We start from the raw sequence: 11,613 nt of genomic DNA, 5'->3' as shown, positions 1-11,613 counted from the left end.
TGAAAGTCCCGAGGTTATGATCCGAGAGGAAATCTGACATAACTTCAATAATCTGAGGATAGATCACATTTTTTAGATTGACTGGAGCAATATTTGACGTGAAATGAATGGAGTTCAGTCGCTCGCATTATCCTCACTTCCATGTTTGATTGCAGCTGATGATAAACTCAAACACAGACCGGGCGTTTCCATGACGATCACCCAGGAAGCATGTGATCAGCTGACTCCCCCACCCCCCTCCCCCTCCCCCTCCTGGATTTTTTAAAGACCTCACACTACAGCGAGGAGCGCGTGCGACTATTTGCGGAGCGATAATGATGTTTGGCGGCGGCGAGGAGGCGAGGTGGAGGAGCTCCGCGGTGGTGTCGGCAGGCGCGTGAGGATGTGAGAAGACGACGGTCTGAGGAGACGAGCGGAGACACGTTCGGTTCATCACATCGCCGAGCGAGAAGAGGAAGGACCAAAATACTGCCGCCGTGTTCCGACACAACCGCTGATTCCTCCACATCCACTGTGGAAATGTACATTTAGAGGCCTGCATGTTAAACACTCAGTGAACTCTGTCAAAGTTGTCGCTAATTCCGTCATCGCAGTGGAATAAATCTTATTTTTCAGTTTCCATGGTTAAATTCAGGACTCGCCTGAATATGAGAGCTTAGAGTTATCAAACAAACCTGATCTGTGGAGATTTCGACAGTGGGAGGAAGTATATGAACTCTGAGAGCATCCACGCATGCTCAGGGAGAACATGCAAACGCCACGCTGTTCACAGCTCACGTCAACACATCCGCTGACTTTTAACATGCACGTTTCATTTCGGTGCAGAGCGCATTCCCTGACATTGTTTTCATCGTTTCTGCCGTCTCCATGGAAACGGATATCTTATCGAAAATGTTGCCGTCAAAACACAAAACGTCTGAAACGAAAACGCAACGAGAAAATAAACAACCACCTAAACACCTTTATTTTTTTAAATAATTGACACAAGTTGTTGTTTCAGCTACATTTCATCACCTTCACTTCACAGATAAAACACTTCAAAATAAAGTTCTGGAAACAGTCTCCATGCTGTCACAATAAAAGCCGTCACCACTGCATTAACGTGAAACTCCGCACAGGTAAAAAAAAAGCAAACGTCACCATGGAAACACTCGGATACCGAAGAACATTGAGAATCCACTGATTTTATGCCTCTGGGCCGCGATGTGGGCAGTAATCGGATTACTGCTCTGCTTAACAACCACCAGCACTTTCAAAGTAAGAGTCCACACATTTTGAACTTTCAAAAAAGGAGTCCACAAATTGCAAAACTTTCAAAATAAGAGTGTTAGGTCCAGTTTGAGTTCAGGGTTTGTCGTTGGAGGTGAACAGTCGTCAGTTTCTGCCGCGGGAGTCGAGTCTCGGCCGGATTCACGTCCGGCAGCAGAGCAGCTTGTGAAAGACGTTCCGGAACTCGGCGTTGAAGGCGGTGTAGATGACGGGGTTGACGGCGCTGTTGACGTAGCCGAGCCACGTCACCACGGAGATGAGGGTGGGGCCGATGCTGCAGGACCGGCACCACACTTTGGTGACGTGCACGACGAAGAACGGCGTCCAGCAGGCCAGAAACACCCCTGAGACACAGAGAGGCCGGCGCTTACAAACACATACAGCAAGAAGAAATGCTTCATTTTCTCAGACTTTTTTCTGCAGTGTTGCATTGTGGTCACGCTTGTGTTCATATCGAGTCCTGATCAGGTCTGGTTTCAAATTTATCTCAACCAAGTTGAGTTCAGGTTGAGACTTAGATTTGGTTGATGTCTAGTTGAGATCAGATCGGGATCATCGTACGTGGATCAGATCTCGAAAACACCTGAACCAGGTCTGGAGCATCTCCTCATTTTGATTTAATCTCAGAAAACACTGCAGTAATTTGTTTTGCGTCTCTACTTGTTTAAAATTGCCCTCTTGTTTTTCGTGTGTTATGGGTATAGAGTTGATACCGTGGAGTCATTTATTCCTCGCAGGCCGACGTTCAGCAGTGAGACGGAGTTAAACTGTGTTCAAAGAAGCTTGTGTGTCCTCAGAAAAGCTGCAATATCGAAGAGTTTTAGTCACTTACCTGCCCGTTTTTCAGTCTGTTGGCAAAAGCTGAAACTGTTCTGTAGGTTCAGAAACACTTTAGTTATTCTTTAAACAAAATTAATTCCTGCTTTATATTTACAAATTGCCTTGGTGACACTTTTTCTCTACGTTGTTTGTCTGTGAAATGAGTTTTGAACGTGGATATTTTATCAGGCGAACTGAATCAAATGTCTGCTTCTGACGACACAATAAAACATCCACTGGTTAGAGAGTAATTAATACTCTGAGGAGTTCTGGAGAAGAGTACTTTGTACTCTTAAGTATTTTTCTAACGGCAGTACTTTTACTTGTAATTGAGTACAATTTAAGCTGAACTGGTACTTTTTTTCAGTACTCTTTCCACCTCTGGATCTAAATAAAGGTTAGCGTTAACCCTAAGCCTCGGTCTGGAGTGTTTAATTTATGACCAAATTTGATATGAATTTAAATCAGGATGAGGATTGGAAACTGTCTGATCTGGGTCTGAATCTGGTCTGGATCAGGCTCAGACTTGGTCTCCGACGTATTTAAATCTGGACCACATCTGAAACTGGTTCTGGAACTGATCTGGTCAGTTTCTGTTACATGTGGATGAACTGTGGATGACGACTGGACAGCGGCAGAATTTAGCTGTAGGTCTGGTCTGGATCGGACCGGAACCTCGTTTAGGTCTTGGTGATGAAGAACACGCGTTTGATTTTCACAGTTTAGAGACAGAAACAAAAGAAACGTTCGTTCAAGCTTCCAGGTAGAGATAATCTAATACAGCAACGGACTGATGTAAAGGACCGTGGTGCATTCTGGGAAACACTTTATTCGTTCTTGCATTATTCTCTAACATCTTATTCTTATTAGACTTTAATGAACCTGCTTCCTCCCAAAGTCTTCCCGGGCTTTAAACAGGCTTAATGGAATTCACAGAACAACATTTCTCCGGGCGGTTTCAGTTTGTTGAACGCTGCCTGGTGTGAAGTAATGTGGTTTCCACGGAGATGGATAGAAGCAGTTTCTATTTTTACTGAGATCCTCGCGGCTTCACTCGGCGTTACAGTAAAACACGGCGAACGCGTCGCGGAGAGAAGAGACGACCAGCTGAGAGAAAACTCCCAGAAACCTCCCGTTTACAGACCTGAGAAGGATAGAGAGAACAGATTTCTCTGAAGGAGAAGACAAAGCGACGTTCTCTTCCTTGAGTTTATATCTGTATTCTAACTTTACCTCAATGTCTGATTATCCCAGTCAGCTGTGTCTTCTAAACCTCCAGCCAGGAGGCAACCAAGAATCACCTCAATAACACACCTGAATCACTTTTCAGAGGGCTTTTCAAGCTGTGAGGAAGTCCTCGCTCCACTCTGCGACATGTTGTTGTCCTGAGTAGAAACACCTGAAGTGCCGGAACACCGTCAACACAGGAGTGACCGTGACCTTAGCCTCGAGAGGAGCAGCTCTGCTTTCACCTCCGAACGTCTCTATTTGTCAAGAAGAGGGAGATCGCCACCTTTCGAGGGTCTCACGCTGACTGACGCATCTTCAAATGGGGAGGAATGCGAAGCGTTTGAACCATCTCAATGAACTCTCTGAATAGGATTTCACTCTCATGAATGTGAGATCACAAACTGGGAAGGAAAGACTTAGAATTCAACACAAATGCAGCCTCTCACTCTTTTCAACCTATCAGAAGTGTGAGCTCACCATCCTGACAGAATCACACAGATGTGGTGTGAAATTAACCAAACGAGTAAGTCTGCAGACAGCGGGGTTTGGAGTGGCCTGAAAAAGCCACAGTGACCAGAGAAGAGCAGATTCAGGAGGCATGAAACCAAATCCTGGTTCTGATACTCACCCACCACAACGGGCAGGACCTTCATGGCTTTTCGCTCGCGGCCGCTGACCCGGCTGCTCTTGCTGTTCCTCCGTCCTCTCTTGGCGGCGTTGCTCTTCAGGCCGTTCTGCCTCTGGCTGCCTCCGTCCCTCCTGTCCGTGACCTCCCCGTCCGAGACGCTGTCCATTTGCGTCGTCATCGGGTCGCTCTCTGCCGCCACCGCCGTGTCCAGGTGGTCCTCCGTCACCGGGGTCACCGCCGGCGTTGTCGGTGAGGCGGTGGACGGCGACATAGGACTCAGCGCGACCGGCGCCGTGTACACGACCTTCTCGTGGCTCCCAGCGTTCGTGGTTTTGGCGCGCCGCAGAGCCGAGCTGAGGCGCAAGGACAGAGCCCGGCGGCCGGTCCGGGCCGGCCGGGACCGGCTGCGGCCGCTCCACCGCCGCAGGCCGCGGAACATCCAGTAATACAGGAAGAGCATCACGGGGCAAGGCACGAAGAAGGAACACACCGAGGAGTACACCACGAAGCGGTCGTCCTCCAGCTTGCACACGCTGGGGTCTCGATCCGGGACCCGGTTCAGGCCGAAGATAACCGGGCTGGCCACGCCCAGAGAGAGCACCCAGGTGGCGGTGATGAGAGCCAGCTGGCGAACGCTGAACTGGTTCCGGTTGTACTTCAGTGGAACGACAACAGCAATGTACCTGCAAGACAGACGTTAGGGAGGAGTTCACATCTGGGTTGCACCAAAAAAATTAATGAAGCAACAAGAGTCCTCACTTTTGTCTGGTTCACTTTCTTCACCAAATACACAAAGAGATAGAGTATTTAAAACTTTTGGCAATTTCCCAGGTCTGATGTTAATTTTAGAGAGTGTCCTATTCAGATTTTTTTAAATTTTGATTTCAACAAACCCAGAACAAAGATTTAAGCCATCCCAATAATCTTCATTACCAGACCAAAGTTTGGAAATAATTTCCATAAAAAGGGCCTGGAAGACGACAAAAGACCACCTGGAAGAGTCCTAAAAGGTTCTCAGTGATGGTCAAAGGTCTGTAAACTTTGTTCCCAGCAGACTCCGAACCCGAGACCCATAAATCCCATGAAGAGAAGCCAACGGACTCGTACACTCACACCTGAACGGCCTTCGAAGGCTAAAAATGTAGCGCCTGAAAGACTCCCAAATGCAAAATCACCCAAAAGATGGTAAAAAAAGACTCTCTCATCCAAAATACTTTGTAGAAAATCATGAATGTACAAAAAAAATAATATACTGGACCATCTTTTACACAGAAGGTTAAAAAACACTCTACAAGATCCCCAAATATGTTCCAAGAAGACCAACATGATGCTCAGACTGACTCCCAACATAATTTCTTATGAGATGTCCAAAAATTTCAAAAGAAGAAATGCTAAAATGCCCCAAAAGATGCCAAAAGATGCCCTGCAGTATAATCAAATGGTTTCCAAAAATATCAGACTCGTAAATAGATGGCAAAAAGATTCTCAAAAGACGAGCAAAACGATGCTCAAGAGATTTCACAGTGAAGACCAACGGGTTTATAGAAGACTGCTGGACAAGACGCCCAAAATACAGCTATCGAACACACCAAAAATACTCCAAAAACCTGTAAAATGATGAATAACTACTATCAACAGACGTTGATGCACAAAAGACATCCTGGAAACATCTGGGAAAAACTCTGAGTGATGCTTGACAGACTCACAAAGTGAATCGTAGAGATTAGAGGCAAAGAGGAACGTCCAAAATATGTCCAAAACAAAAACAGGCGCACTCAAACCAGCTTCTTCTGAGTCGTTCCCTGACACTTACTCTGTTCTGAAACGTCTGTTTTCATTCTCACTCTCATGTCTTTTCTATGTAAACTGTGTTTGTGGACATGCAGCGCCGTGTGAAATCAAAGCACAAACCAGCAGACGGACTCAGATCAATAACTGCTGATCCGCTTTCTTCTGCCGGCGTCTGATTATCTCCGGGGTTTGTTGTCAGTGACAGCAGTGCGTGGTCGTGAATGGAGGGCTGATAAAAATACTTCCACCCCCTGTCGTCTCGATGCGTTTGACTCACTCGACTGTTTCATCACATTCCCTCCACACTCTGAAAGCTGTCGCTCGACTCCATTAGCAGCTGCCGTCGACCACGGGCGGGTATCAAACACACCGCAGATCATGTTTTCTCAGCTCGGTGGCCTCAGACGAAGATCATGAAACAAATGTGTTCGATGGGAGAAATCAGTGTGAGAGCGACGGCCGGCTCATTAAGACCCATTCAGCGGCTTCATCATCAATCAGCGACGGGTTCGACTCACAAAATCAGGGAAAATACGCTCTTCACAGGTAATTAACTCTAATCATCACCTCCACCTGCAGATGGAGAGCGAGCGTCGGCACTCACCTGTCCACGCTGATGGCGCACAGATTCAGGATGGAGGCGGTGCACAGCATGACGTCCATCGTCATCAGAGCGTCGCACACGTACGTGCTCAACGTCCAGATCCCCCCGAGGAACTGAGCACAGGCAGAGCGCACGTGGTCACTGGGCAGGTACAACAGGTAACACACTCTCCGACAGGTCAGCAGGAAACAGGACCGAACAGGTAACACTCCGACAGGTCAACAGGAAACAGGACCGAACAGGTAACACTCTCCGACAGGTCAGCAGGAAACAGGACCGAACAGGTAACACTCTCCGACAGGTCAACAGGAAACAGGACCGAACAGGTAACACTCTCCGACAGGTCAACAGGAAACAGGACCGAACAGGTAACACACTCCGACGGGTCAACAGGAAACAGGACCGAACAGGTAACACACTCCGACGGGTCAACAGGAAACAGGACCGAACAGGTAACACTCTCCGACAGGTCAACAGGAAACAGGACCGAACAGGTAACACTCCGACAGGTCAACAGGAAACAGGACCGAACAGGTAACACTCTCCGACAGGTCAGCAGGAAACAGGACCGAACAGGTAACACTCTCCGACAGGTCAACAGGAAACAGGACCGAACAGGTAACACTCTCCGACAGGTCAACAGGAAACAGGACCGAACAGGTAACACACTCCGACGGGTCAACAGGAAACAGGACCGAACAGGTAACACACTCCGACGGGTCAACAGGAAACAGGACCGAACAGGTAACACTCTCCGACAGGTCAACAGGAAACAGGACCGAACAGGTAACACTCTCCGACAGGTCAGCAGGAAACAGGACCGAACAGGTAACACTCTCCGACAGGTCAACGGGAAACAGGACCGAACAGGTAACACTCTCCGACAGGTCAACAGGAAACAGGACCGAACAGGTAACACACTCCGACAGGTCAGCAGGAAACAGGACCGAACAGGTAACACTCTCCGACAGGTCAGCAGGAAACAGGACCGAACAGGTAACACTCTCCGACAGGTCAACAGGAAACAGGACCGAACAGGTAACACTCTCCGACAGGTCAGCAGGAAACAGGACCGAACAGGTAACACTCTCCGACAGGTCAGCAGGAAACAGGACCGAACAGGTAACACTCTCCGACAGGTCAACAGGAAACAGGACCGAACAGGTAACACTCTCCGACAGGTCAACAGGAAACAGGACCGAACAGGTAACACTCTCCGACAGGTCAGCAGGAAACAGGACCGAACAGGTAACACTCTCCGACAGGTCAGCAGGAAACAGGACCGAACAGGTAACACTCCGACAGGTCAATAGGAAACAGGACTGAACAGGTAACACACTCCGACGGGTCAACGACAGGTCCTAACAGGTAAAGCGTTCGGACAGGCAACAGGTCTTGAGATACATAAGATTTATTGATGTATGTTGAACCTCTAAGGGTGCTGTAGTGCCGACAGACACAAGGCATTATGGGTACTGTTGTCGATTCTTGGTGCTCAGGCTACCTGAGTCTGTACCGTTGTGTATTTAGCAGAAGTGAAGCCAGAACCCTTCATGATGTGTAGAACAGGGTTCTGCAACCTTTATGACCAGAAGAGCCATTTTTGTGACTTTCCACCAAGTCAAGTTGTTCTGGAGCCGCAAAACACATTTAACCTTTAAAATGAGGCGAAATTTCATATTGAGTTTTGATTCACAAACAAAACTACATCTTATGATGCATTTATGAAGTTATGGTTCAAAATAGTGAAAATTCTATTAAAGTTAACCTATTTTTGTACTTGATTTTAACAGTTTTGTTCCTCTTTTCAAGCATTTTTTTAATAAAAATTTTGAAAAATTTAGCAGTTTTAACCATTTCACCTCCTGTAGAGCAGTTTTGCCTGCTTTTTTTCCAACCATGTTTATGTTCTTCTTTTAGAAGTTCTAGAAATGTCATGTTTTTCAGCCGTTCTATCACTTTTCCCTCATTTCTTGTGGTTTTAGCTGTTTTTCCTAGTTTTCCTTGTACCTTTATTTGAATCAATTTTTGAACCGAGAGTGACGAAACATTTTGAAAGGTGGTGTGTTGGGTTACTAGAACAAAAACAAGTTCAATGTTCATTCACGTAAGGTTGGTGGAGCCGCTGCAGAGGGACTACAGAGCCACATGTGGCTCCAGAGCCGCAGGTTGAACACCCCTGCTGTAGAACATTTTCGGACTGTAGTCTGTTAGCGATGTGGATCGAGAACGCCAGGCTAGTTGGAAGTAGATCAGCAGTAGATCCAAAGCGGATCCACAACGCCAGCGCTGTGAAACGGGGTTAACGGTGACATTTCCCGTCGTGTTTCTGACCTCGGAGTAGACGAACAGCGGCAGCACGAGCACGGCCAGCAGCAGGTCGGCCACCGCCAGGCTGATGATGAAGTAGTTGGTGGCGGTCTTGAGCGAGCGCTCGGTGAGCACGCTCAGACACACCAGGACGTTCCCCAGGATGATGACGAGGATCAGCGGCACGCCCAGCGCCAGCGCCAGGTAGTTGTAGTCGCTGGGCGCCGTCTGGCCCGGAGAGCTGCCGGGCGTCACGTTGTCCATGATGGAGGCCCCGAGCGCAGCCGCCGGGCTCCGCTCAACATCTGGAACACGGATGAAAGGGATCACGGTGCTGATGGAACTGAAACGAGCTGGAGGGTCGGGACGCTCTGGTGACCCACCTTGCTGTTACCTGTCCCAGGTGTTCCGCCGCCGGCGTCTCTGCAGCTCCTGCAGCTCTACAGGCGCAGCGTGTCGACTTCGACAGTTTGTCCTCACAAGACATATTCAGGTGAAGCTGATAGATACTGATCCTTCTTCTCACTGTAAACAAAGCATTTTCAGAGTCTTCATTAATATTTTCCACGGCGATCATTTCCGTTATATTGTCGATGGCAGCTGTCATGTTACAACCTGCCGTACATTTCCTGTAAAGAGCTTTTCCTCACCCTTTTTGTTACTTCTGTACACATCGTACAACTCGTATCCGTCTGAAATTCCTTCATATCTCCGTTCTTTAGGTTTGTTTCTGACACTGCGTTGGCTCTAAAACGTTTCCCTGAGCTCCTTTTATCGGAGTTAAGTTGCAGCTTGAGCTGAATAGTCGTCAATGTTCTGTTTAATCCTCACATTTGTTAGCATGAATTCATACATTCTGTTCTTACTCCTTTATCTATTTCTTATATTTTGTTCTTTAAGTCCAGATATTAAACGTGTCCAGATTATATTACATAGAAGCTTTTACCTCTTTGTTTGATTATGTCGGCCCTGCCTCTTCCTCCATCTTCTAATCCAAACATTTCCATTTCTGTTTTCTTAACCGCCACTGTTCTCTGTTCCTTAATGCATACATGAGTGCCTTTCAGTTCCTCGTCTTGCATTAATAAGTCGTTCCAGCTGATGACTGCTGGTCTGGAATTCTCTGGTTTTCTTGTGTGACACACACATATTTCCTCCTTATTCATGCGTCCACTCTCGCTTTGCAGAAAGTCCTCTTGCTCTAAAGACAAGGAATTATTTAAATTGATCAAATGTATTAATTTCATTACATGAACTATGTGAAGATGGTTCCATTGGTTCCCTTCTGTTAGTCAACTTAGTGACATCAGTCGAGTTCAGCCGAGTGTCTTTGATGAGACGGGACGGACACTCGCCGTCCAGCCCGTCCCGCCCTGCACAGCTGCAGACGTCCGGACGCCGAACGGGCCAATCAGCAGGATTGTTTGGCGGCTGAATGGCGGCCTGATGTCGTGCGCCGCGCTCGCCGCCGCCGCCGCCGCCGCCGCATCAGGAAGCGTCTGCTTTAATGAGCGCCGGCCGTATTGTTTGGTGAAGTGTTTCCTCTCAGACCGGATCGCGGCTCTCATCCTGCCACGCTTCACCGTTACCATGACGACCGCATCACACACGGCCGCGCGCACGCCGGCATGGAAACGCTCCGGTCTGAACACAATAGGAGCTCATTAACGGGGAAGAAGTGTTCGGACCTCCACGTCAAGTTCATGTTCCGTCGATCGACACCAGCTGCTGTGGAGCCGTTCAGAATCGGCTCGTTAGCTTCAGTCAGCTGATTCAGCAACTCGCCGTCCACACTTCAACTCAACGCCGCCTGACGCTGTTAAAGACGTGGAAACTTTATTTTGTCGTTGAAATATGTGCAGAGGAGCACAACGGAGGGGTTGCTATGGAAACCCCGCTCCCGTGCCGTGTGTGTTTAACATGAGTGTGTGGGACTAACGTGTGCTCGACGTGTTCTGGAATGTTGAGTTTCATTTGTGGTTCTATCCATCGAGTCGTGGAAGTTTTCAGCCGGTTGTGATGCAGCTCGCAGTCCGACCAATGAGAGCGCGGCGGCCTATCGGCGGCATATCGTTCTCTGCACACATTAGTTTGTGTGGTTTCGTTAAAAAAACCTCAAGGAGGCCCAGCATGCTAACTCCATCGCTTCCAGTGTCTGCTGTTGCATCGTACACCATTCCACCACACTGCAGTTTACAGGAGGATTTTAGAGCATCTTCCTCCCTGGAGCCGATGAAAATCCTCTTTCTCTGTCAGATGTGAAATTTCAGCAGCGTGTCGGAGAACTGAGACTCGTCGTGAATCAGATCTGAGCTGCAGCTTCTGGTTCATTGTCTCTAAAATAACAGGTCTCCAGACCGAGAGGAGGCGGAGCAGCTTCCCCGGCCGCCGCCATGGAAACGGACCCGGCGGCGACCGCCTCGCCGTGCGACTCCGGAGGAGGACGGGACCAGGTGAGGGGCGGAGCCGCAGACCTGTCCGTCACGCTCCGGCCTGCAGCTGCAGCGAGCAGGTGGCTTTCTCTCAGCTCCCCGTCAGCCACAACATTAGGACCGCCCGCCTCACACTGCAGAGGTTTCCCCTCCGACGCCACACACCCCAAACCGGATGCTTGGTTCCTCAAACAGCACCTGAGACAGTTCGACTTTTAGTCTTTCCTGCAAATAATTAGCCAAAAATCAGTCTCCAAACCTAGGCGTCCAAATTTGGAAAAATCTGAAAACTAACTCAATAAAAAAATCCCAATCTCAGTCGGAGATCAAACTGCAAACTGTCTGAAAGTCTGAAATCAACATAAAATCAAGCTTAAATAACCAAGGTGAAATCCATATGAAAGCTCCATGAAATCATTAGAAAATCAATAAGACACACTTTCATCAGCCTCAAATAATCTTAAACTCAAGATGAACATACACAGTACTGTATAGGAAATCTATTTCAAAGCACCGTGAACTCAGGAGAG

General features: G+C 48.1%; 1 protein-coding gene across 1 annotated transcript; it reads right to left on the bottom strand.

Moving 5' to 3' along the window:
- Positions 1–1,394: 1,394 nt before the first annotated feature.
- On the bottom strand, positions 1,395–8,915 carry drd4-rs (dopamine receptor D4 related sequence). The gene is made up of 4 exons (XM_030113165.1): positions 8,676–8,915; positions 6,342–6,454; positions 3,947–4,629; positions 1,395–1,613 (listed from the first exon to the last, which is right to left on the bottom strand). The coding sequence occupies exons 1-4, from the start codon at positions 8,913–8,915 to the stop codon at positions 1,411–1,413; spliced, it is 1,239 nt and encodes a 412-aa protein (XP_029969025.1). The 3' UTR covers positions 1,395–1,410.
- Positions 8,916–11,613: the final 2,698 nt, after the last annotated feature.

Source organism: Salarias fasciatus, chromosome 17, assembly GCF_902148845.1.
Source record: "Salarias fasciatus chromosome 17, fSalaFa1.1, whole genome shotgun sequence".
In the NCBI taxonomy this organism is placed as follows: Eukaryota; Metazoa; Chordata; class Actinopteri; order Blenniiformes; family Blenniidae; genus Salarias; species Salarias fasciatus.
Note: the sequence above shows the minus strand (reverse complement) of the source record. Positions and strands in the feature narration are given on the sequence as shown.

Bases quoted from the DNA above. Each gene is read 5' to 3' on its own strand.
- drd4-rs (XM_030113165.1), bottom strand. From the start codon at position 8,915: ATGGACAACGTGACGCCCGGCAGCTCTCCGGGCCAGACGGCGCCCAGC. The intron at 4,630-6,341 runs GTGAGTGCCGAC...TCTGTCTTGCAG, and splicing joins TGCGCCATCAGCGTGGACAG to GTACATTGCTGTTGTCGTTC. The intron at 1,614-3,946 runs GTGAGTATCAGA...TCTGTGTCTCAG, and splicing joins GGTCCTGCCCGTTGTGGTGG to GGGTGTTTCTGGCCTGCTGG.